Source organism: Melopsittacus undulatus, chromosome 10 (genome assembly GCF_012275295.1).
Source record: "Melopsittacus undulatus isolate bMelUnd1 chromosome 10, bMelUnd1.mat.Z, whole genome shotgun sequence".
NCBI classification, from domain to species: domain Eukaryota; kingdom Metazoa; phylum Chordata; class Aves; order Psittaciformes; family Psittaculidae; genus Melopsittacus; species Melopsittacus undulatus.
In genome coordinates, this window is record NC_047536.1 from 31,125,159 (window position 1) to 31,150,054 (window position 24,896).

Here is a 24,896-nt window from a genome sequence, read left to right on the forward strand (position 1 = left end):
ACAAACTAGAAAACTTTTATTTGACAACGGAAGAACAAACAAGGTATTTACAGCAGTTTTGTTTTGCTCCGTACGTTTCATTCCAACAACCCCTGCCCTCCCCTCGTGTTCTGGTCCATCTCCAGGTCCATGGCCCAGGCAGAGCTGTAGCACTCCTGCCCTCGGGGAGGAAACTGCTTTGGTTCGACTGGGGCAAAGTTAATGGGAGGAGACCAAAAAGCCTCTCTGGGGGGAGGAAACTGACCTGCGGGGGGGGGGGGGGGGACTACCTACAAATAAGGGAGGGAGGCCTAAAATTCAGGAAGGAGGCAGAGAGCAAAGGCTGGGCATAAAATGCAGCTGGGGGAGAGGAGGAAGGGGATGTTCACAGCCACCCCATGAGCATCCTCTGCCCATGCCAGTGCCGGAGCCACCCCTGTGCAGCTCAGGGGCACCCAGCCTGTGACACAGCACTGGCACAAACCTCCTGCAGCCCCAGCAGCACTCGGGGGCTCCTCTCCCCATCACCTTCTCTCTGAAGGGAAGGGCAACACCAGCCACTAGAACCAGTGCTGCTCCCTTCCAAGCCCCATCACCCGGCAGGGCGCTGCTCCCCCAGCACCTCTGGCTCCAACCACTGCAGAGCACCAGGTCCTCTGGACGTTATTCACCCTAACCATGCAACTCAACAGTCAGGCTAATTTCCTAGGATTAGTGTTTCTCAGGGTAGATAACATAGGTGTGCACCGCTCTTTAACTTACATTTTGCAGTGAAACAGCAACAGTCGGTGCCAGGACCAGCGCAGCACCCAGGCTGTTGGTCAGCAATGCCCAGGCAGGGGCACAGGCAGCTCCCAGCAGGGACCAGCTTGTCACTAGAGGTCCCCAGCAGCGCGCAGCCACCAGCCCTGGAGAGCAAGAGCAGGAGGAAGGGCACAGCGAGCAACAGGCCTCATCCCTCCGCTTCCCAGAGCACTTGGTGGATGAGGCAGCTCTGTTTGCTGGGAGCCCATAGGCTGCAGGCTGTGAGTGCTGCACTAACAGGTCACCACACAGGCCCCTGCCCACAACATGCCTCTTCCCACACTAGTTTTTAACCAAAAAACGAGAAAAATCAAGAAGTTGGATATAAAGTTTTCACAGTCTCAGCTTCACATCCACCCCCAGCAGCCGCCTGCACTCAGCACCGCGCAGGCTCCGCACCGTGCTCTCTGTTCCAGGGCACAACACTGAGCAGGAACTGGAGAGGAACACGGGGGGGGCTGTGGAAATGCTGAAGAGAAGAAACAAAAACGTAATAAAAATCATATAATAAATCACAATTAAAGGGAAAATGTTTCAAAAAAAATGCTAAACAGCACCATCGAGATTTCTACTGGCAGCATCTAAACAAAAAAAAGGAGGGTCCCACGTTTTCCATGTGGAAAAACCACCACAGGCTCCAGGTTTCCAGTTCAACTGTGCTTTGCCCCTCTCTGGGCAAGGCAGGGCTCTGCCAGCACAAGGTACCAGGAGGGCCCTCTACAAACAAAGAGGAAATAAAAGGGGGGGGGGGGAAGAGATGAGAGATTTGGGAGGAAAAGCTTTTCATCCACAGTCCTTAAAACAGACACCAACTTTAAAACAAACATCAATTCTCTCTTTCTCTCCCTGAAGAAGCGGCGTTGGACCCTGGTTTACAGGGCAGAGAAAAAGAAGTCAGCAGGTTTCCCAAGGGGAGCTCCACAGTAACCTCCGTGGCGGCAGGGAGAGGTCAGTAAAGCTGCAAAGGACTTTTCACAGCGGCCACATCCTCCCAAGGGCAGCAGAAGGGAGCCATGGCACAGCCCCTCCTCTCCCCGTCTTGCCTGGCACGGACACCAGAACCCCACAAAAGGCAGGAATCCTCTTCCATGACGAGCTGGTCAGGGGGTGCAGGCAGGCGGGTGGCACCGGGGGGGGGTCAGGCACCCCAAGGACCTGGCCATGGGGTTATTTGGAGAGGGCGGCTGCGGGGGGCTCAGTCTGGGGTGAGAGGGGCAGCTGCCCCCCCTGCCGCTGCGACTCCAGCTCGGCTGCCTTCTGCAGTGCCACCTCCACCAGCAGCTGGAAGCTGCTGAAGTCGTCCCCGAAGAGCTCGGGGGGTGTGGGGGGGGGCGTGTTGAAGAGTCCGCTGGTGGGGCTGGCGGCCTCGGCGCGGGCCAGCAGGGTCATGGTGCTGCCGGGGGCTCCCAGCGCTGCCTTGGGCACAGGGTCCGGCTCCGCTCGCTGCGGCCCGGGCGGCTTCTCCCAGTCGGGGCTGTGGGCGCTCACCACGGTGAGGCTGCTGCCCAGCGCCTGGGCAGGGTGGCACAGTACCTGCGGGCACACGGACATGGACAGCACCTTGGAGGCCCCCGCGGCAGTCACGGGGGGCACCACCAGCACCCCGGAGCCGGCAGCAGCCCCCCGTGGCAGAGCCATGTCGCCAGCTTTGCCCCCTCGGCGGGAGATGGTGAACTGGTTTGGGTCCTTCCCGTCCTTGCGCAGCATGTCGGGGAGCAGCCGCCGCCGCGCGTTGATGAACCAGTTGCAGATCTGCGAGGAGAGAAGGGCACAGCACTGTCAGTACTGGTAGCCAAAGCCTCCCCAGACCCAGCAAGCAGCTCCCACACTGGGTCTGCCCCCCCCCAGCCCTGCACCTCCTTCCCGTGGGGCTCTGCAGAAGCAGAGCTGCTCCAGGCAGGGCTTGCCCAGGCACACACGGAAACCCCAACGCCGGCTGCTTCCTGCCTAGCACCACCAGCCCCTTCCTCTCTGCAGCCCCATCCATGCTGCCTGTGGCACAACGCTCCCCCTGAGCCCTGCCGGCACACCCTGGCAGGGACCATGCATGGTGCCAGCGCCCGACACCACCACTGGCACCTTCTCATCGTGCCAGTATCAAACAGAGTCTTGGCAGTTCTGGGGCTGAGCCACCCCATGATCCACAGCAAGGCTGCACCCTGGAGCTGTGCAGCCCACTTCCCCAGGCAAGGATGGGCTCAGTGCTGACACCCCAAAGTCCCAGCAGCTGACAGTGCTCAGCCTTGTGCAGATGAAGCGGGGTGCAGCCTCCAGCACCTACCTGAGGGTCCCTCCTGCCCCCCAGCCAGAGGCTGGGGCACTGCACAGAGCCAGCGTGGAGCCCAACAGCATCCAGCAGGTGTTTGTTCCGGGGGGGTTTTCCCCATCTCCAGGTGCCAGCCTGGATGGGAGCACTGAGGTTGCACAGAGCAGACAGACAGCAGCATGGATGGAAAACCCTAAACCCCATCAGTTCACAGAGCTGCAGCCCCCCATCCCCTAAGGGGGCGGCAGGGATTGCGGCAGTACATCCACACCTTCCCGTGCCTCCTGCCAACGACGCTACAGCCAACTTTAAACCTCTTCCAAACATCTGCACACCAAAGAGGAAGCCCTTCAGAAACGCAGCAGCCGTGTATTCAGCCTCGGCCATGTCTTGTTTCAGCATCTTTCTATAAAATGCTACATTAAAATAACTGCTTTCTTCGTAGAAAACAATTAGAAGAGAATAAATCAGGGGGAAAAATGACTGATCTTTGCTAAATCAACAGCTATGGAAAATATTTCCCCCAGGGAGAGAGAACTCACCACAACGTCGATCACAGCAAGATCCCAGTTGTTCTTTGTCTTTGAGACAGTATTTGTCATTTAACACCCTCACATACACCCATCTCACCCCCTTTTCACTTCCAAACCCTCCCTTGCGAGCCTTAGCTGGGTCCCCATGACATAATCTTGTGATCCCATGGCCATCAATCGCTGTAATTCCCAACCAGAGGGCTGGACTTCCAACAAAAACCCCAAACAGCAGCGAGAAGCTCCTAAAGTCCTGTGGGGCCTCAACATCTCCTTCCAGCTTTCAGCTCCCTCTGGAGAAGGCAGCACAGAGATGGGCACAGGCACCAGTGACACCGCATGGATCAACCTCGGCTTTGAAGCAAGAAGCCTTTTGCTTCATTCCAAGCCTGGCCATCGCTTGGCCCCACCACAAGCACACCCTGGGCTGTCACTCTGGACAGTGTCTGCCTCCACCACCACCACCACCACAGAGAGCAGCATCCTGTCTGCAGGGAGGAAGAGCCCATCCCTACAGGAGGGCACAGCTTGGAAAGCTGCTGTTGTCTGGGAAGCCTCACCAGGAGCAGGCACTGCTTTTGTACCTCCCCACTTTCTGCCCTGGAGATCTGGGGGTGCTGCGCTCCCGATCCCTGGTGCCAGCACCCGGCTCCAGCTCCCTGGATACACAACTGAACAACCAGGGGTGCGTGGCCCATGGCAGCAGCAGAGCCCCGTGCTCAAGAGCCTCCTGGAGGTGTTGGATCAGCACTGATGGATCAAACCCTGCAGCCAAAGCGTGTCCCATGCCTCCACCCAAGAGGCTTCCCCTCCCAGATGGAGCAGCCCCACTGCAGCCTGTGGGGTCACCCCAGACTGACACAAACCCCAGTGGGAAATGGGCCTGGAGGGGACCCCCAGCCTGGGGGGCACTGGGGCAGCCTCTGCAGGGACAAAAAGCCAGTACACGGCAAAGCCCCACCTCAAAACAGGCCCATGTGCCTGCAGCATCCTCCATGGACCCAAACCGCTCAGGACATAAACACCTGCAGTCCCACTGACAGAAGCCTGTGGGTAAACCTCTGTATACCAGAGGCCATATATCTGGGTTTGTCCTGTCCGCACCAGCCCCGATCCATGACAATCCCAGACTCCTGCAGCCCCAAACCCATTGCTGTGCTCTGCCTCGAGCCCTCCCAGGACCAGCACCTCAGAGCAGCTCAGACATGAACCTGGTGCAAAGCCAGGACTTAAATAATCCATTAAAATGAAAAGAAAGTTAGCCTTGGCCAGGAAGATGGAAACTGCACATGGCCACTGCCCACACACTGGTGTCTGCCTGGCCAGGGCCATGCTGAGCTGCAGGGAAAGAAGCCAGAGCTGCAAACCCACTGCCCCTTGCCTGCTGCCCTGCACACAAGAGCTGTTTCCTACCCTGCTGTCACAACCGGAGCATCTCCCTCCCTGTCAGGAAGGCTGCTGGTGTTCCCATGGATCAGCGGGACAGGCAGCTCTTCCTGACACCCTAAGAGCAGGCAGAGTGAAAGCCAAAGGTAAAAGGAAAAGCACTGCTCATCCCCACTGCTCCTGGCTGGGCATCCATCACAGCACCCCAAGAACATCAACCCACAACCAGGAGCAGGGCAGGGGGACTCCTGCCCCAGAGCCCTCAGCTGGGCTGGGGTTTCCTTAATACACCTGGTGTAACTGGGGGCAACTGGGCCAGGGTTTCCTTAATACACCTGGTGTAACTGGGGGCAGCTGGGCCAGCCAGTCCTTGGTGCTGCAAATGCCCACCCTAGGGTGGTTGTTCCCTGCCCAGCGATGTGTGCAGAGGGGCAGTAGCCCTGGCCCCTTTATGGGGGGTGTCCAGGGGAAGAGGATAAAGCAGCCCCCCCAAAGCCCTCCCACCCGTAGTGGCTGTCACTAACAGAGTACTGCTGAGTTGGTCCCCATCCCACTCTATCCATCTTCTGGTCACCAAAAAGCTCTGCTCCAGCACTGCCATGAAACTGGTCTCCAGGGCTCAGACTGCTTCCCAAAAGGATGCTGCCATGTGCAGGTTCCTTTGCTCCCCTGCGTTCCCTCCCTTGCCTCCTCACTGCCCTTCAGAGGAAAGCGATTCCAGCATCCCTAATCCTTTGGGATCTTCAGCAGGGCTCTCACAGTCCGACCCTTCCCAAGCACCGTGGCACAGGACCCAGCAGCACCCCCAAGACGTGGGCACTGGTTCCTACCTGCAGCACAGAGAGGCTGGTCTGCCCCGAGAGGCTGAGCTTCTCCTGCTCCGAGGGGTAGGCATTGAAGCGGTGCTCGTACAGCCAATCCCGGAGGATCTTCACTGACTCCTTGGGGAGGTTGCCCCTTCTCTTCCTCTTGTTGGGCTGCGAGGGGTCGGGGGACGTGGCGCTGTCGTCCTCGCCGAGGTCACTGTCCGACATGGTGGAGCTGCCCGCAGACCTCTCCTGCTTAACGCCTGCCCAGGGGAGGAACCAACAGCGGGCATCAGGCTGGGAGTGCGGGGGGGGCACAGCCACAGACCCCCCCGCACCTCGAACATGGGGGGGCGGCTCCTTGCCCAGCTTTGGAGTGATGCAGATGAGCCCCCGAGGGGGGAAGAGTTAAAGGCACCGCTGAGCACCCCCCCCCCCCCGCTCTTTGCGGGGCTCGGGGGAGCCGACAACAAACGGAACATTGGGGGGGGGGGGCTCCAAGTAACTCAATCTCGGCCGGAGGAAGAGGCCGGAGCCACTGCGGGGGGAAGGCACCACGCGGGGTCATTGTGCGGCCTCCCCGCGCCGCTGTCACCGCCGGGCCCCCCGCAACAGGTACCGACACAAAGCGGGGGAGCGGCGAGCGCGGCCCCGGCACCCCCCCCCCCCAATCCCGGAGCCGGAGCCCCCCCCGCGGCCCCACAAACTGCACCCACACCGGGGCCGGTCGGAAGGGGCGCGGGGAGGGAACAAAACCCCCGAGCGCGCCCGGCCGCGGCTCCCGCAAACTTTTCACTTCGGGGGCGGCTCCCGGCCCGGCCCTGCCCGCACAAAGGCGTCGGGACCGCGCCGTGCCCGCACCCCCAGCCCGGCTCTGCTCCCGGTGGGTTCGGCTCCGTTCGGCCCGGCCCGGAGCCCCTCGGCTCCGCTCGGCTCCGCCGCGCCGCAGCCCGGCCGGGACTCCATGTTTGCCGCCCGCCCCGCTGCGCTCTTACCCCCGGGCCGCCGCCGCCGCCGCCTCGGCCCTTGCATGGGCCGCCCCGGGGTCGCGCCGCCGCCGCCGCTCCGGTGCCCGGTGCCGGGGGTGCAGCGGGGCCCTCCCGCGGCCGCGGGGCGGGCGGCAGAGGCGCAGCGAAAAGTTTTGGGTGGGCGGCGGTGACAGATGCCGAGACAGAGCTCCCTTTGTTCCCGAGGAGGCAGGAACTCGGCCGGGCCCCCCGCCCCCGGCCCCGGCCCGCCCGCCCCCGGCTGTCACCGCCGCCGCACCGGGCAGCGGCACCCGCGCCCCCGCCCCGTCGGCACACGGGAAGGGAGCTGGCGGCAGCCCCGCGGAGGGACACGGTGTCCAGGGAGGAGGGGACCCCCAGCACAGCACCCGCTGGACGGGGCTGCACAGGGCAACCCAACAGGGAGACCTGAACAGGGAGACCTGAACAGGGACATTCAACCAGGGGCACCCTAACAGGGACCCCTGAACATGGACACCCTAACAGGGACACCCGAACAGGAACACCTGAACAGGGAAACATGAACAGGGACACCCGAACAGGGACATCCACACTGGGACACCCATGGGACACCCAAACAGGGACACTCAACCAGAGACACCGGAACAGGGACACCTGAACAGGAACACCTGAACAGGGACACCAGAACAGGGACACCTGAAGAAGGAACACCTGAACAGGAACACCTGAACAGGGACATTGAACAGGGACACCCATGGGACACCCGAACAGGGACACTCAAGTGGGGACACCAGAACAGGGCCACCCACACAGAACACCCAGACAGGAACACCCAAATGGGACACCTCCAGACACCTCACAGGACATCCACCTGGGACACCTGCATGGAACACGTGTACAGGGACACCCGCACAGGGACACCTGAACAGGGACACCAACCCAGGGCACCCGCACAGGGACCTGCACCCATGGGTATCCCACAAGGCACCACACAAGCCCCTTCTTTCCCCCGGCTGTGTTAATGCTGACCCCAGTACCTGAGCACAGAGGGGTTACTGGTGTCTGCGGGCAGGCACTGGTTGCAGGGCCAGGCCCTCAGTGCCATGGGTTAGTGGCGGCCTTGGCAGTGCTGGGGATGGTTGGACTCAATGATCTTAAAGCTCTTTTCCAGCCTGGTTGATTCCATGGTTCTGTGACAACCTCAGAGACCTCAGAGCACTGAGGCATCACCGGTGCTCCCTTTCTGATGTAGTAAATAGGAAACCACTGCTCAGCACATCACTGCTGCCATCAAAGAGGAAGGTGTTTCAAAGCCAGGGTGATGATCCCATGAGTCATGCATGGACAAGGCAGGCTGGTCCCCTCCAGCCTCTGCAATGGAGATGACTCTGACCAGCAGCATCCCAGCAAGGAGACCTCCCCTTTAGGGATATCCATTCCCCCAATCCCTGAGGATTCCCACACTCATCCTCACCAAAGCCAAGCACAGCATCCCCAGGGACCTTTGTACAACCCAAGTGCCTCAGGTCCTGCCCTTCTCCAGGCAGAGCCTGTTTGCAGCTCTCCCCTCCCAGGCCGTCCTCACAGGCCATGCTGCAGCTCCCTTCCCTCCCCTTATCATGGGTATCCCTTTGGGTATGGAGAGTGGCTGCAAAAAACCCTCTATGGTAGGGGTTTGGCCCATCCAAAGCAGAATGTGTGGAGCAGTACGGGATTAAATAGCAAGGAAAACAAGAGAATTCCTTCAAGCATTTTAGTTGCTGCTAAACCTTCACTCTCCTGAGTGAAACTGTACCCCCAAATTGCCACTGCTCTGTTAATGCAAGCGTGGTGTGGGGCCAGCCGTGCAAATCTGCCCTTCCAGCAGCCTTTGGGAAAGGCTGTACCAAGTCTTGTGTCCAACGGAGACACCAGGGAAACGGTCCCTGAGCTCAAATACCTGCCCTGGGCTGCAAATGCCTGCAGATACAGGCAGCTGGGAAAACCCCACTGGGTGCCTGAATCCTGGGACAAACCCAGCCTGGAGCAGGAGCCATGGAGCCAGGGGTGAGGGGCCAGGGCCTGCCTTCACTAAGGGCTTATGCAGGGCCCATTGACATTATAATGCTGTTAAACTTCAGCGATTTGAAAGACAATCGGGCAGCGAGAGCCTCAGGAGGGATGCTGGAAACCCCAGGCAGCCTCCCAGGGCACTGACCTGTCCCAAGCAGGAGCCCCTGCTCCCTTTGCTCACCCTCAGATACTTAATCTGGGTTTGGTGCCCACCAAGCCCATCCCACTCCCAACACTGGGAGAATCCGGTCACACAAACTGGTCCTTTGGGGTCAGTCCTGTGCTGAGCATCATTCCTGGATGGAGACCGTTTGCCCACAGCACAGCAGAGTCCTTGCAGAAGCTGGAGGCCCTTTCCCACACCATTGGGTTTATCTCCAGCATCACCCCATGTGCCCCAAAGTGAGTCATTCACTTTGGTGTGTGTCCCGAGGAAGGGGGCTTTTCAAAAGCATCCTGTCCTGTGGCAGCCTTCAGGGCTGGGACATAGCTCTGGAAGTGGGAGAACTGTGGGTTATTCCCTGATGCAGCAGGGAATTAGGAAGGAGCCTGGAGGTGAGCTCGTTTGGGGCTGTTGCTGCAGTTCCCAAACCCACCCCCAGTTCCCCCCGGGAGCACAGCACCAGCCACACGCAGTACATCTCCATATCACACCCATCAGGTTTTATACACCGCTTCGGCCTCCCAAACCCCTCAGATCACAGGCTCTAAGGCCACAAAACAGGCAGGGAGGAGGAAACAAAGTGGAGGAACCATGAAGAAAGGGAGTGCAGGAGGAGAGGGGAGAGGTGCTTTCTCTCTGTGCTATGGTCCTGAGATGGGGATCGCTCAGGCTGGGTCCAGCCAGAATCCCCACAGGCCAGCGCTCGCCTCGGATGCTCACCCCAGGGACCAGCAGCTCGGTGGCTTCGAGGGGGGGGTCACAGCCAGGCTGGGGGTCCCAGCGGAGCGAGCCTGTGGGTGGGAATGGTGCTGGGGGTCCAGGGCTGATGAGTGGGCACACAGCGGTGCAGTGATGGGAGCGATTCTCCTCCAAGCGTGACCCGATGGGGGGTGCTGGTCCTGGGAGGTGCTTCCCATGGGGGGAGCCTGCTGTGGGGCAGCAAAGGGGAGCCGAGGGGCAGTGGGGGTGTGCGCAGGAGGGGGCAGAGGTGAGGCTCTAATCGTCCTTGTCCTTGGCTCCGTGCTTCAGGATACGGGTGAACTCCACGTAGTTGAAGTTGCCCTTCTTGTCGATGGGCGCCTCGCGGTACATCTCATCCACCTCCTCGTCCGTGAACCTGTCTCCCATGGTGGTCAGCAGCTCCCGCAGATGGTCCTCGTGAATGAAGCCTGCAGGGATGGCACAGGGTGGTGTTAGCAAGGGGACACTGGGGGAGTGCTGAGCCAAAGACACCGCTGCGCATCTCCCACCCCGGAGCTGCTTGGGGCCCATCCCAAAGGCTTTGGCCCCAGCCCTCACCATGGGGCTGTGCAGGCAGTGCCCGTACCTGATGCCTCCTCATCGAAGCAGGCGAAGGCGTTGCGGATGACGTCCTCTGGGTCGGTGCCATTCAGCTTCTCCCCAAACATGGTGAGGAACATGGTGAAGTTGATGGGTCCTGGCGCCTCGCTCATCATGCCCTCCAGGTACTCGTCGGTGGGGTTCTTCCCTGCCAGACACAGGCAGAGGTGTGGGTGCAGCGTCCCCTCTCCCCCCAGCACCCATCCCGAGGCCATGCACCCAGCTGGGGTGGTTTTCATTGCAAATGAATCTGTTGGTGCATGTCCACCCACCCCACCTGCAAGGGAGGGGGTTTCTGCAGTGCCCAGTGCTCCGCACTCAGCACCTCTCCCCATGGAATCAACCAGCCTGGATCAAGACAGCCACTTGAATCAAGCTCTGCCAGGCTCAGCCTTGATGGAGCTGCAGGAATTCATCTGGGGGTTGCCAGGAACTAACCCCATGGCTTTGTCCCATTCCCCTTGTGCTGACACCCAGCACCAGCAGAGGAGAGGGGCAGCTCTGCTCCTGCCGCAGCTGCACCGGGGATGGTTCAACCTCCTCTGCTTGCCCCCAGCGCACGGCCCCTTTGCTCCCATTGCTGCAGCCCAGCAGGAGGAGGGCGCGGGGCCAGGCAGGACCCCCAGAACAGGTTTGGCTGCCGGGTCAATCATTGACAGCCCCCCCTGAGCGCCGCAGGCAGCGGGAGCTGGGAGCAGGGCCTGCAGCCAAGGAGAAGGGCTCGGATGGGGAGTGCGGCCGGACCTGCGAGTCCCAACCGGCCCAGTTATCCCTGGGGCAGGGACCAGCCCCTTCTGCTGGGAGCAATGGGAGGGCTTTGTCCCAGAGGGGATGCTCAGGGATGAGGCTATTCAAACACTCCATAGCTGGGGCTGGTGGTTGCTCATAGCAAAGCTTCTCCACCCCCGAGGGTCCCTTCCCTTCTAGCACTCACAATGAACCAAGCTGCAGCCCTTGGGTGTCTCCACAAACACCTCCAGTCAACTGCTGCCAGCAGAGAAATCCCTTTTCCTCCTCCCACCCCAGGTTTGCAGCCGGCACTAGGCTGGCCCAAAACAGGTGTGTGCCTCAATGCACCCCACCAAAGGCAGGCTTCAACACTGGGTCACCAGCAGCAATCCCCACGTCCCCCCGGGGGGCCGGGGCACACGTGGGGCAGGGTCTCCTCACCGAGGGAAGCCAGCATGTCGTGCAGGTCCTCCTTGTCGATGAAGCCGTCGCGGTTCTGGTCGATCATGTTAAAGGCTTCCTTGAACTCCTGGATCTGGGACTGGTCGAACATGGCGAAGACATTGGAGGTGGCGCGCTGCGGGCGCTTCTTGGTGGTCTTGGCTTTGGCGCGTTTGCTGGACATCCTGGCGGCAGGGGGGGCACCTGCGGGCAGGGCAGGACACACACGAGTGAGTGGTGGCAGGGTCGGACCGGACAGAGCTCGCTGCCTGCACCGTCACCCCACCAGACTGCTTCCTGCCGGTCCCCTTTGCACCCCATGCACAGGGAGAGATGCCAAGCCCAGCACCCAGCATCCCCCCACTGCCATCAGTGCCGGGGAGCCATGGGGATGGGCAGAGCTTAGCAATGCTCCCCCCCCATAAGGCATCCCCTCCTCTGTCAGGGCTCTCCCAGCTCAGCTCCTGGGCTGAAGGGCTCCCCAGCATCCTTCATTTCACTGTGCAGAGCAGCCCGCAGCCACCTCCCCGGGAGGTGGGCTCAGCACCGCACCCAGCACCCAGCGGGAAGGGGTTATCTGCTCCGGGCACATTCCTTACATTCCACTGCCTCCCTTCCCCCTCCATCCATAATCCTCCGTCCATCCATCCCACCATCCATCCCACCTCCGACACTGCTGGCTTCAGCCCAGCCAAAGGCTCCCTCCTGCTGCAGTGCCCAGTGAGCCCCATGCTCTGCCCAGGGACCCACTGGAGGGCCCCGACATAGGGGGTGAGCAATGGGGTGGGCAGTGGGGTGAGCAGTGGGCTCCTGGGGGGGCAGCAGTGGGACCGTGGGTGCTGAGGGCTGGTACTGCTGTCCATTATAGGTAATGAACACCACGGGAAAGGACCAGCCCAGAGGGGCAGTGGGATGGACAGACCATTGGGACACAGCTGGGGCAATGACTGAACAGCGGGAATGACAAAGGGACCACTGGGATCCCAAACATCAGCAAGGCAGGACTATGGCAGGAAAACCTGGACTGGGGAGTCCTGCCCCCAGCCCGTGCTGAGCCCATTCCCACCCTGAGATGGTACCCAGGTTCCTTCACAGCCTCTGAACAGGGTTTGGTGACATCCCCCACGCTGCCAGGCTGAGGGAAGCAGCCACCATTTCAGGCACCCTGGGCCATGGATGCTGGGCCCCAAATGGGATCCTTATGAGGTGCTCAGCACCTCCAGCAACCACTGATGCTGCCTGAGAGAGGATGCTCAGACCTCTCCCAGGTGAACCCTGCCTGGCACAGGGATGCTGATGGCTGTTCCCATACAGCCCCAAGAGGAAGCAGGGGCAGGGTCAGCCCAGGGGAGCGATGCTGCTCAGAGCCCTCATGTTCCTACTGCAGCCACTGCTCCCTCATAGCCCCGTGCCTCAGTTTCCCCATCTGGGTCAGCATCAGCCTGGGGAGCAGCTCTTGGAGGGCAATGTTAAATTAATGGAGTATGAATGAGCCCAGGGTGCTCCTGCTCTGTGCCCTGTGCCTGGGTTCCTGCCTTCTCCGCAGGGGACAGGAGCCACATTGCATTGAATGAAGAGCACAAAGCAACACCCGCAGTGAGCTGCATGCCAGCAGCAGGTCTGGCTGCTCTGTGTGTGCTAAGCCGGGATCCACTTCCCAGCTGGATCCTTAATGCTGATGGACCCAAGGGACCGCAGGGCTTGGAGAGCATCCCTCCAGCGGGACCCCAGCATGGGACAGGCTGGGGCAGAGCAAGCAGCCTCCTGAGATTCCTGAGATCTCCATCTGAGATTCCCACTCAACACCCAGATCGCTTCATGCCTGGCCATGATGCCCTGCATCTGGGATGAGCTCAGCTGGGCCAAGCGGCGCAGCCACCAAGCCTTGGGCTTCCTCCTTGGCAAGAAGGAAACCCACAGAGACTGGTCCTGGTCTTGCCACCTCCTGCTAAAGAGCCACTCGTCCCAGTGCTGCTTCCACCCAGCAGGCAGCAGACCCAAGGACATTAGCACTGGGTCAGACCACAGCCAGCCTCTGTGACCTCTGCCTCCTGCACCACTGGGCTTGTGCCTTCTCCCTGCCCAAGAGAAGCTGTGGCCACCCGGGTTGTGCTGCTCAGGGGTGCTCCTCTGGAGCTGGCTATGCAGGAGGCTCCTCCAGCAGTGCTCGCAGGGTGCTGGCAGGGGGCTGGCAGGGTGCTGGCAGGGTGCTGGCAGGGGGGCTGGCAGGGTGCTGGCAGGGGGCTGGCAGGGGGCTGGCAGGGGGCTGGCAGGGGGCTGGCAGGGGGGCTGGCACCACGCGGGGCTGCCCTGCAGTCTCCAGCACAGCCGGAGAGGGACCTCATCTGCTCACAGCTCCTCTCCACCACAAGCTCCTGGCAGAGATCTCGTGATGTGCATCCGCTGGCACTGGAGCCAATGAGTGGGTTCCATGTGTGGATGGGAAGGAGCAGGGCAGCACCAGGAGCCAGGGACAAGTGTGCAGTAACCCCAGGACAGATTAATCCCAACCCTCCCTCAGCTCCTGCCTCACACCAGAGACCCGGTGGGGCTTGGTCCTGAGCATTCAGAACTAGCTCCTTCCCACCACATTCAGTGAACAAGGACCCCACCGTGCCCATGAGGCACCAGCAAACCCCCAGAGCACAGCTTCGGGGGTCACCACGAGAAGACCCTGCACAGACACCATCCATCACCGTGAAACAGACCCAGCACCCAGCACCCTTCTGGTGCCCGGTGGGGCTGGGAGACAGGACCCCGCAGCAGCCGGTCCTCAGCACAACGTGCCCTGCGCTGTTGATTCCCAAGGGAATTACAGGGCTCACCTCAGTGGGGACCTGGTCGCAGCGCCTCAGAGGGGGAGGTGACCACAAACTCCTCCTACAGCCGCACGGAGCCTGCCAGAGGCGAGGGGAAAAAAATGAAGTGAGAGGAGAAACGCGACCATCTTTGGTCAGCTCTGGCGCCGGTTGTTGACACTCGGCATGTTCCGCTCCAGGAATGCTGCTCCGGACGCCGCCTTCTCCCGCACATCCGTGTTTTAGAGCCCCTCTGGCTTTTATCACAGCCCTAACGTTTGGTACCGAAAGGGCACGCAGGGAGGGAAGCCAAAAGAAGCTCAAGTTTTCATGGCCAAGGCTAAACACACACAACGTTCCTCCGTGTGTAAGGCTGAAGGGAACCAGCTAAGTAAAGCTTTCCTGCCTTACAACAGTTGATTGCCTGCAGTTGCTCGCAGGTCACTGGGAGATCTATGGAGCATCACGCATACAGCTGGATCTTGGCTCTGGCCATCGGCAAATAAGACTTGGGGGGAAAAGCAGTGTTCCAGACAGGAACAGCTCTCCCAGACCGGAGGAGGGTGAAGCCCCGGGCGCAGGATCTGCTCCTGCAGCACCAGGCACGTCCCCGCTCCAAGTCACTGCAGACGGTAACGGAGCGCTTTGCTCAGGACCGATCCTCGCCTCCCCTGGCTGGGACATCCCTGCCGGGCTCCCCGGGCAGGAGGGGGACGCCCCGGGGCTTCTCCTGCCACCGCCTCGCCCCACTCCTTCTTCCTCCGTTCCCTCCGGGGCAGCCGCTCCAAGTTCACCCCGCTCCATCCCTCCCGGTCCCTCCATCTGCTCCCGCTTCCATCCCGCCCCATCGGCTCTGCCTCGGCTCCATCCCTCCCGGTCGCTCCCCCCGCGCTGCCGCTGCCCGTGGCCGCTCGGCTCCGGTCCCGCACTGGAAGGGGAGCCGCGGGTCCGGTCCGCGGCGGAGCCGCCTCACCTGAGCCGAAGCGCGATGCTGCGGGGCGGCCGGCGCTGCTCTGCCGGGACCCGGCCCGCGGAGCGGCCCTAGGGCGGGCAGCGGGGCCCGGGGCGGTGCCGCCCGCCCCGTCCCGGCCCGTCCCGGCCCATACAAGGCAGAAGAATGCGGCGGGGCCGGGCGGCGGGACGGACCCCGGCCGGTGCTCCCGGCCTTATATAGACGAACGGGCAGCGGGAGCGCCCCACGCGTGTCCGCGGGGAGATGCGCAGCGCGGGGCTGCCCCGAGGGGCTGGGAACCGGCGTGTCCCGGGGTCCCCGAGGGCGAATTCCGGCCCCCAGCCCGGTGGCACCGGGGATGCTGTGTGATGCAGAGCGGGGGCACCCATGGGTGATGCCGGCCATGGGGCCAGGGGTGATGGTTCATCCTGGGCCATGTCCCTGCCAGCGGCGGGGGGAGAGGCTCTGAGGTCATCCAATGGCTGCACCCAGGCAAGCCACAGGCCAGGGGTCCAGTGGGATAATGCTGCACAGGGAATGGTGGCCAATGGGTGCTGAGCCCTGCTCTGCCTGCAGCTGCAAGCCCACAGAAGGACCCAGTGAAACAGCCCCGTGAAAGCTCTCTAGAAAGCAGTTTGGAAGGAGAACAGCCAGGGGCCTGCCCCGCTCCACATCTGGGGTCTGGAGCTCCCACCCCACACCTGAGGCAGGAAGGGCACTGCTCCCGAGACTCCTCAGGTCTCTCTTATGTTTCCTTCCCATCAGCAGCCCTGTGCCACAACCCAGTCCTGCAGCCACCTCCTGATCCTGTGGGCTGCCCACTGGGAGAGCGGTGCCTCCCAGGCATCATCCCAAGTTTACCTTTGGTTCATGGGAACCCATGAGGCTGGGGCCAGAATTCAGCCTGCAGAGGAGCAGGGAACGGGAGAGGGAGACACCAGGAGTGTTTTGGAGACACACCCCCTGCCCACCCCGTGCTGGAGGAATCGCTCCTGATGTGGTTTTCCATGAGGAATTCAGCTGTTCTAAGCTGACCACTGCTCTTGTGAGGCAACAGTATTGAAACCCAGTCGTTAGGACTCCACGTGTGATCATTTCATTCGCATACACTTCCAAGAGCATGACTCCTGTGATGTTTGCCTGCTGCAGTGTCTCGGATAACAAGAAGCTGCAGTGCTCTGCAGAACCGTGGTGTGCTTTAAAGGCTGCCCTGCTCCAAAGGCCCCAGTCCTGCAGCCCATCCCCGGAAGGAGCGATGGAGAGATGCAAACGCACAGCGACAGGTTCCGAGCAGAGAGCGAAGCACGACAGAGATCTGCAGTCAGCACAGCCAGAGAGCAGGGGAAGCTGTGCCCAGGGAAGGGACCTTAAAGCTCCTCCAGCTCCAACCCCTGTCACAGGCAGGGACCCCTTCCACTGGAGCAGCTGCTCCAAGCCCCTGTGTCCAGCCTGGCCTTGAACACTGCCAGGGATGGGGCAGCCACAGCTTCTCTGGGCACCCTGTGCCAGCGCCTCAGCACCCTCACAGGGAAGAGCTTCTGGGCTCGCCCATCAGCTCCGCGTCCCTCTCGTGTTGCTGTCCCAGAGCCGGACCCGGCGCTCCCCGGCGGCCGCAGGAACGGGGTCCGTGTCCGGGCTCAGCGACAGACACGGGCCCGTTCCGCCCCGCGGGCGCCGCTGCGCACCCACCGGTACCGAGGTCGCTGCTCGGTACCTGCGCTCCCGGCTGACCCCTCTCGGCTGCCGTAGCGGGGCGCGGCGCTCGCCGCTGTCACGTGTGACGCCGCACGCCGCCGCCGCCGCCGCGATTGGCGGAGCGGGAGGCGCGGGCGGGTGACGCCGCTCGGTGGCCGCTTCCGGGAGCGGCGGCGGCGGCGGGGCCGGGCTCGGGTCCGGTTCCGGTTGCTGTCGGGACGATGAGCGGCGCCCGGCGCAGGGAGGAGCCGCCGTACGCGCAGCAGCACGCGGTGGCCAACGGCGGCGCGGCCGCGCGCGGCTCCGTGTGGGGCAAGGCGCTGCGGAGCGACTCCGCGTGGCACGACAAGGTGGGGGTGGGGCTGCCGGGGGGGGGGCACCGGGCACCGGGAGCTGCGCGGGGAGCAGGCGCTGGGAGCGGGGCTGGCGCCTCGCCCCGGCCAGGGGGAGCGGGGGTGCCCGGCTCCGTGCGTGCGGTGGGGCCGGGGCAGGGTACGGGGCTGTCCCTGCCGCGTTCCTGCGCTGGATCCGCTGGTGCTGGAGCAGAGAGCGCGTCCTTCCCGAGGGCGGCTGTGGCCCCTCGGCTGTGGCTCACAGCAGCCCTGGCTCTGCTCTGCCCCGGGGGTGTGAGCCGAAGGAAGCACAGGCCGTGTTCGTACTGGGGTACTCGCGGCTCCGTTTGGACCGAACTTCTGTAGGATTGGGTAGAATTATACTTGGTGTAATTAAAACCAGAAGTATCTACTGTGAGAGGTACGTGTGCAGATCCCGCTGAGCTGTCAGCTCCGAAGGGATGGGATGGCAGCAAGAACAGGTCCACTGTTACAGTGTGATGGCATAGGTCTGCTCTGGCAGAGGACTAACCTCCCGACAGTTGTTTAGCTGTTGTTTGGCTTCCCTTGGCCTCAGCATCTTGTGTGTCTTTTGGTTTCCACACAAGTTATGTGTGTGCTCAGCCTCCTGTTTGTCAGCAAAGCTTCCAGGTTTGCCACAGACTCCCTGGAGGGTTTAGCACTGGTGAAGTCTTTCCTGTGCATTCCTCCCCTGTGCTTTAATGCTCCTGGTCAGTGCCTCTTCAGCACCCACCCAGAGTGCTCCAAGCTCCTGCAGCACCTCAGGGATGTCCACTCCCTGGTTTGCTGTCTGTGCCTTTCACTGGGGAGAAGATTCGTTCCCTGCGCTTCCTTCAGGGGCAGGCATGGATCTGTGTCGCTTTTCCTCATCAGCTGCTCCTGTGCTTGCCCTCATCCCCTTCTGACAAACTGGGCAGGGTTTTCAGTGTGAGCAGGGCTGTGGCAGTGTTTTGATGCAGCAGGATGTGAACTGAAGGCTAAAATGGCTGAGAAATGTAGTCACGGAGAGAAGTGGCCATATCTGACATGGATTCTAGGCTTCCACGTGGAGGCAAACAACTGCGTGCATCCCGCAGTAAAACCACAGCGGTGTTGGGGCTGTGCTGGGCAATCCTTGGGGAGGAAAAAGGATGTGAGCAGAAGTGAACTTTAACACGTGAGTCAGCACTGCCCAGCTGTGTGCTTAGAGCTGTGTGGGCCCTGTGCACAGACAGCACTGACAGCTTCACTGCTGCTCTGACAGACAGCGCTGGTAACACGTGTGAGAGCTGGTTTGTGATCTGGAGCTGGCTGCTGGGAGCGTTTGCCCCTGGCACGGGGAGGGCCTGGGGCACTGAGAGTGGCTGTAACACTCTTAAAAGCATCAAGAGGTCTTTGAACTTCTATTGCAGTGAACTGTTACAGAACTGGATCTTTACTTAAGCTGGGGCCTGGATGCGTGTTGCCTGTGCAGTTGGCCCGTTGGAGGACAAAGCTGTATACTTAATTTGGAAGCAGGGAATCCAGCGTGTGATGCCATAAGCTGCTTTTGTCTGCTCTGAGGAGAATATCTTCTGCTTGAAATGGAAAACTAAGTGTTCAGTAAATTTTCACTGTTAATTGCATGATGCTTAAAAAAAATGATACAAAGTAAATGCCAAAATCTTTCTTGTGCTTTATCTCCTCAGGACGAGTTTTTAGATGTGATCTACTGGTTCCGGCAGATCATTGCAGTTATTTTGGGAATCATCTGGGGAGTAGTTCCACTGAAGGGATTCGTGGGAATAGCAGTGTAAGGTTTATTTCCTTTTCTGTCTCATGTACTTTCCCACATTTGGACTTGACTTTGTGTCTGGTTTAAAGCTGTGCTATAAACAACAGGCTGCCAAATGCAGTCTGAGAGCCAGCGGTGCGTTCCAGGCTGTTATTTGTCATGAAATTCATACAAATCAGAACTTGTCTTTGTCTGCCTCTTTCTCTCCTCAGCCTGATGAATGCTTTTTAGGATTACTATTGATGTTCTTATTTTATTATTATTAAAGGGAGTAGGGTTAGAAGAAGGGAATGAGAGGTTCAGTTGAGTTATGAAGTGGCCTGTTCCTTTATGTGTGAGCCAGGGCTATGAGTATGGTGCCTGCCCTTGGAGGGGAAGGTGTGGTAGTCATCCTCTCTGAGTCAGGAGCCCTCCTCAGAGAGGGGGGTCTGTAAGTAGACAAAGAGGGGCAGCTTCTCTTTGGTAAAGAAAAGGTTTCTCCCAAACACAAAGACCGCAGGTAGCGAGCGGATGAAGCAGCACCACTGGCAGTGCTCCTGCAGCTCCTTTCTAGGCAGTGCCTGGAGAGGCAAAAGCTCCCCACTGAGACATGGGATTCAGGTCACCTCCCTGCTGGTGTCCAGAGGCTGCAGTGAGCAGAAATGAAACTGGTTGACTCAAAAGCCTCTGGAGGGACACCAGTGATGGGAAACACGGCCCTGCTCTGGGGTGTTTCCTTCTGCAAGTATCTCTGCCTAGTCAAGGTCTCCTGGTCAAGCTTGCAACCTCACAGCTTTTCTTAGGCAAAATGGGCTCGTCTTCTTGTCCCTGCTCCTGAGTGTCCTGGCTGGGGTAAGAAAGGGGAGGGAGTAGCATCAAGTGTCTGAGAGGGGGAGAAGAAAAAGTTTGAAGTTTAGGGAAGAGGGGCTGTGAAGCAGGGATGCTCCAACAGGAACTCCATAGCTACGTGCAAACAGTTAACTCTAAAGTGCTCCCAGTAACAAATGCAAATAGCTGAGAAGCATTGTTCTTACTTAGTCATCCATTAATTCACAAGGCACCTAAGCCAATTCCTGTGCTAAAAGTGAATGAGAAATAGAAGTGATTTGGTATAAGTGGAAAAGCTAAAAGCTTCCAGAGCTGTGTGGGTGCTTTCTCTGTGGTGTGCAGTCACGTAGCTGCTTGCAGCTTGCTGCCACTCACCCAGCTGGTGTGTGTGTCTTCCTGTATTGCCCTTCCTACCCAGCCTGCTTTCCAGGGAATGTACCTGTCACTCCCCAGGTTACCCCAGTCCTAAGCTGAAGCCAGATGTGTCTTAAGGACAAACAGGAGCTCATGGGTTTTCTCTCTGTTGCAGTGTAACTGTTGGCACAGCCTAGAGACTGCTGAGTTGTCTCACATTGAACCAGAGAGCTTTGCTCTAAGAGTGCTGTCGAGCCTTCCCTGGCTCCCTGAGTCACTGCATTTGGCCATGGGACACTAATGGTGACACATTGAGCATGGAGGCTAACAGTTTTCCCTCTTAGCAGCCTCAAAATCAAATAGGACATGCAAAGAAATAGGATCCTGTGTGGGAGCAGGACTGCTGCTGATCTGCAGGATAGGGAAACCTGCAGGGTTTGCAGATCTGCTGATGCTTCCAGCTTTTAACTGCTGGGGCTGGAGCCTTACTAAGAGTAGGTTGTGCCCTGTGAGGTGAACTTCATCCATACCTGGTGTGCCCTGACAAGCTGCTCCCAAGGTGCTCTTTTAAGGAAGAGGACTGAGCTGCCTGGGAAGTGTTGCAGGAAGAGTGTTCCTCTTTGTTTCCTCTCTGCTGAGGATGAAAGATGCTTCAGTGCTACTTTGCTATATGGCATATTGGTTTCATGTGTCCTGTATCACCAAATGATGGTTCCTAATCTCTTTCTTACAGATTCTGCCTGATCAATGCTGGTGTTCTGTACCTCTACTTCAGCAGCTTCCAGCAGATAGATGAGGAGGAGTATGGTGGGACGTGGGAGCTCACAAAGGAAGGATTCATGACATCTTTTGCACTGTTTCTGGTAATGCCTCTTGATTTCTTTGATTAGTGATTTGTATTGGTACACTTCCTGAGGGAAAAGACCTGGAAGAAGAGCAGGTGAGGAGCTGATAGAAGAGAGATGTGCTCACATCACCTTGTAAGTGAAGTTGATTGGGAAAGCAAATGCCACAATCTGATGGCTGCTGGCAAAGAAATACAGTATCCTGGGACACATCTGTAGGAGACGATGTAGGAATGGGCAGCTATACTTCTGCGTCTACCACTTAACTTGTATGTCTCCCCAGCCTGCTGGAGTCTTGTCTAGTTATGCCCAAACTGATGCTTTGGGTGTCTTTGTTTTTCCCTTACCCCCTCCATGAGTTTGAATACAGTCAGTGCTTGATTTGGGGGTGTTTCTAGATCACTAGAGGGATTCTGGTGGGACGTTAATGTGGAGACACCCTAAAGACAAGCAAGCTGAATGCCACTGTTTGTGGTGCGTGGTGGTGCTAACATCTCTTAGACCATCTCAAAGCTGGAATTCAGTCCCCAGTCCTCTATTGAGCACACAGGCTTTCTTTCTGCATCTGAATCCTCTCCAGAGGCATCGAAATAACCTTCACTTCCTTTCCTCTCCACAGGTTGTTTGGATAATCTTCTATACTGCCATCCACTATGATTGACACAGTCTGCAGCCTGTTAAATCAGCGTCAGTAAATCAAGAAGGTTTTAATAACTCATAGTCTTTAGTGGACTGGTGGGAAGGTGGGGGAAGTCAGATCACCTCCTTTCTGTACCAGCAGTCTGATTAGCCTGGAAGAGCCCCAACTCTTCTACTGGAGAAGTCCGTCTCCGTTTTATATACCCATTAATTGTTGGAACTCTTATAAAGCCATTGGAATTTTTGGAAGTGGTTCAAGACTGTTCAAATTTGGAACTTTCTGTGACTCTAGCCAGTAACTCTATCAAACTCCTCTGTACTGAAGGTTGAGTCTGTTAATTTAATGTATGTATGCCCTTCTGTTTGAAGTCTCATGAAGTCCAGACATGTCTTCCATTGTTGTCCTTTAGACAAACACTTTTTACAAAGCAGTGGTAGGATGTGTGTGAGGAAGGCCCTGGCAGCATCCAGGATGGGAGTCGTGTGGCCGTCCTTAGCATGGTTTTATAGTGTTCAGATCTGATCTGATTAAGCAGACAGTGTTGTTGCTGTTTCTAATACTTCTTTGTTTACTTGCAAATTGGTTGGTGACCAGAATTTTTAAATGGTCTTTGCTGAAGACAAGTTTTTAAGTCATTTTGCTCCAAAGAATTGGGATTCATTTGGTTGACAAAGGTGTATTCGGGAGGGTTAGAAACTCCGCTGCATTCTGCTAGCCTGACTGCTGAGCTGCCATCACATACCTCAGAGCTTAGTGGTCTTGAAGGACTGTCATTCTGGAGATGCCCTTTTAAACGTTAAGCATTTAAATTCCCTTTTATTTTTTAAACTCTTGAATTCAGCTGCTCCTTGTTATTAAATGCAGGAGGCTAAGACACAACTGAGGCAGCTATTATCTTAAATGCAGAATTACTAACTCGCAAACTGGGCATGGTGCATAGCCCGTGGTTTGGGAGGCAATCACCTCAGAGCTCAGTCCTGCCCTGGTCATGCCCTTTTTGTGCATCAAAGGGGGAGTCTCTGCTTTAAGATATTTTTAAGGCGGTGTCTTTCAGAAATAGCTCTTGGGAAACACGCACAGTCCTTCTTCTCGTCAGAGGACCTTGTAGTCTCGTTGCCATGTGGTCCTTGCTTTTCTAAACAACAAGCTCAGGCACCCCAAAAGCATCCCGACCTACAGCTGCCTTATAGTGAGGAGTTGATAGTTTTAGTGTGCTCTTGCTGAAAGTCTGCATTGCTTCCTCGCTGGTGGAAGTCCAGCAGCCTGGTTCTCGTGTGAGCATGCAAAGCCAGGGATCTAAATCTCTTTAAGTGCTGAGCTAGGATTCCAGAAGCACCCAGTGGTGAGGACTCCATTCTTACCAGGGAAAATGCTGTCTGTTCTCAGTGGAAAAAGCACACCTGAGGTCCTTGGGATGCCAAGGGAAGAGTGCAATAGCAGACAGCTTCTGCTACTTGTAAGTTGCCAATTGAAGTGATCTCAAATAAGAACTTCTATACTTTCTCCTCCCCATCCCCAAACTTACTCAATCTTTTAATCTGATACTTTCTTTTCCTCTTCTTTCAGCTGAAAGCATTAATTTCCCACATTGATTACCTGCTAGTTCTAGGTCACCCTTTCCTACTGGCATCCGTTTGCATCTTAGCTGCTCACAGCCATCACTAAAGTCACTGTATACTTGAAATGCTCTAATAAATGTTGCCTGTTAATCCACTGTGCAGCTTCTGTATCCTCTGGTCTTCAAAGCTGTGTAAAATGGTGGGAGTGGGGGATTCCTTTAAGAGTTTGGGTTTTGGTAAATAAACCAGCAGCAATTTGGGATTCTCAGGTCTCCTGTGCTGCAGGCTTGAGTCGTGCACTTCTAGAAGGGGCCAGAAGCATGGGTAGTGGGAGAAGTTGCTAATGCTTAGCCCCATGCTTTAGTGGGTGATTAAGCAGGTTAAGCCAAGCGTTGCCTCTGAGCTGTTCTCCTTCAGCAGCTGTTCCTGCCCTGTGACAGGCAACCATGGCAGAGCCGCTGCTGCGCTGCAGAGTGCCCACGTCTGGTCGGGAGCAGGGCTTTAAGCACTGCTGTAAAACGTGCAGAACAAGTGTTGCTTACCTGCCCCTTTGCTTTATGCCTCACTTGCCTGCAGTCCCAGCAGCCAACTTACTTGGTCTTTACAGTTCTAGTGGCTGGAAGCTGAGGCGGAACCTGAGTTGGGAAGGATCATGACTGTGTGGAACATACATTGGTCTCTGGATCTCCTCAAGGTTCCTGGTGAGTTAGTGATAGCTGCCAGCTTTTATTCTCTTAAGGTTTCTGTTTTAGGGGGGAGGGAAGCACGTATCCTCAGTGCTGACCACCAAGAGAACTAAAGCTATGGCATTAGGTTAATTTCTTTGGAGGCAGCCCATAGAGTGGGGCTGAACATTTAAGGGTGATGAGCACCATAAAAACAAGGGGGGTTTGCAGAAACTTGAGAGACTGATACAGGGATGGTCCAGCAGAACATGAAGCTGTAGGAGCTGGTGCTGCTCACAGGAGGAGAAGCAGGGGACTTGACTCACTTGAGGCTGAGAAAGTAGGACATGTACCCCTCAGGTGACTTCACCAGAGCCAAAAAGCCCAGAACTGAATGCGCTCCAACTCCCATCACACCAGATGTCCAGGATACAGCAGGGCAGAGGATGGGTTTTTTGGCAGCCAAGCGCCTGTGCTAAGCTGAGTGGGAGAGGCCAATGTCAGTGCAGGGGAGGTAATGGGCACAAACCTGATGGATTTTGTTCAGCCCCAAATGGAAGGACTTCTTCCACCCCCCAGGGATTTTACTGGGGTTTCTGGGTCAGCCTCGGGAAGGAGCATAGCAGGGTTTGGTTTCAGAACTGCCCATGCAAACCAGGACTCCCTCGCTGGGTGTATTTCAATCAAAGCTTGCCATAGGGGCAGATGGCCGTGCACAAGGGATCCACGTTGGAAGGTTGGCCAGGAGAGGGGACACACCAGGCTGATGGTGTCCCGGTGGGTGCCGGATGCACTCCGTGCCCGTGGAACTGGTGGAACGGCAGCGAGTGCTGCCTGCTGACAGAGCCTGGCGTGAGCCCCGGCTCCCGGTGCGGACACCGCTGCTTCCCGGTACGGACACCGCTGCTTCCCGGTACGGACACCGCTGCTTCCCGGTACGGACACCGCTGCTTCCCGGTACGGACATCACTGCTTCCCGGTACGGACACCGCTGCTTCCCGGTGCGGACA

General features: G+C 58.2%; 3 protein-coding genes across 5 annotated transcripts; 1 reads left to right on the forward strand and 2 right to left on the reverse strand.

Moving 5' to 3' along the window:
- On the reverse strand, positions 1 to 6,803 carry TGIF2 (TGFB induced factor homeobox 2). 3 transcript variants are annotated; one of them, XM_034067243.1, is made up of 3 exons: positions 6,767 to 6,803; positions 5,796 to 6,034; positions 1 to 2,535 (listed from the first exon to the last, which is right to left on the reverse strand). In XM_034067243.1, exons 1-3 carry the CDS (start codon positions 6,801 to 6,803, stop codon positions 1,951 to 1,953), a joined length of 861 nt encoding a protein of 286 aa, XP_033923134.1. In that variant the 3' UTR covers positions 1 to 1,950. The 3 variants fall into 3 exon arrangements, with proteins under 3 accessions (XP_033923134.1, XP_033923135.1, XP_033923136.1); XM_034067244.1 differs by lacking the exon at positions 6,767 to 6,803 and adding an exon at positions 6,633 to 6,684; XM_034067245.1 differs by lacking the exon at positions 6,767 to 6,803 and adding an exon at positions 6,488 to 6,544.
- A 2,630-nt stretch (positions 6,804 to 9,433) lies between these two features.
- Positions 9,434 to 15,319, reverse strand: MYL9 (myosin light chain 9). The gene is made up of 5 exons (XM_034067206.1): positions 15,237 to 15,319; positions 14,291 to 14,362; positions 11,466 to 11,669; positions 10,282 to 10,443; positions 9,434 to 10,123 (listed from the first exon to the last, which is right to left on the reverse strand). Exons 3-5 carry the CDS (start codon positions 11,647 to 11,649, stop codon positions 9,951 to 9,953), a joined length of 519 nt encoding a protein of 172 aa, XP_033923097.1. The 5' UTR covers positions 11,650 to 11,669; positions 14,291 to 14,362; positions 15,237 to 15,319; the 3' UTR covers positions 9,434 to 9,950.
- Positions 15,320 to 17,056: 1,737 nt separating this feature from the next.
- RAB5IF (RAB5 interacting factor) lies at positions 17,057 to 23,376 on the forward strand. Its single transcript, XM_034067129.1, has 4 exons — positions 17,057 to 17,260; positions 18,931 to 19,034; positions 20,911 to 21,040; positions 21,642 to 23,376. Exons 1-4 carry the CDS (start codon positions 17,132 to 17,134, stop codon positions 21,681 to 21,683), a joined length of 405 nt encoding a protein of 134 aa, XP_033923020.1. The 5' UTR covers positions 17,057 to 17,131; the 3' UTR covers positions 21,684 to 23,376.
- The last annotated feature ends 1,520 nt before the right edge of the window (positions 23,377 to 24,896 follow it).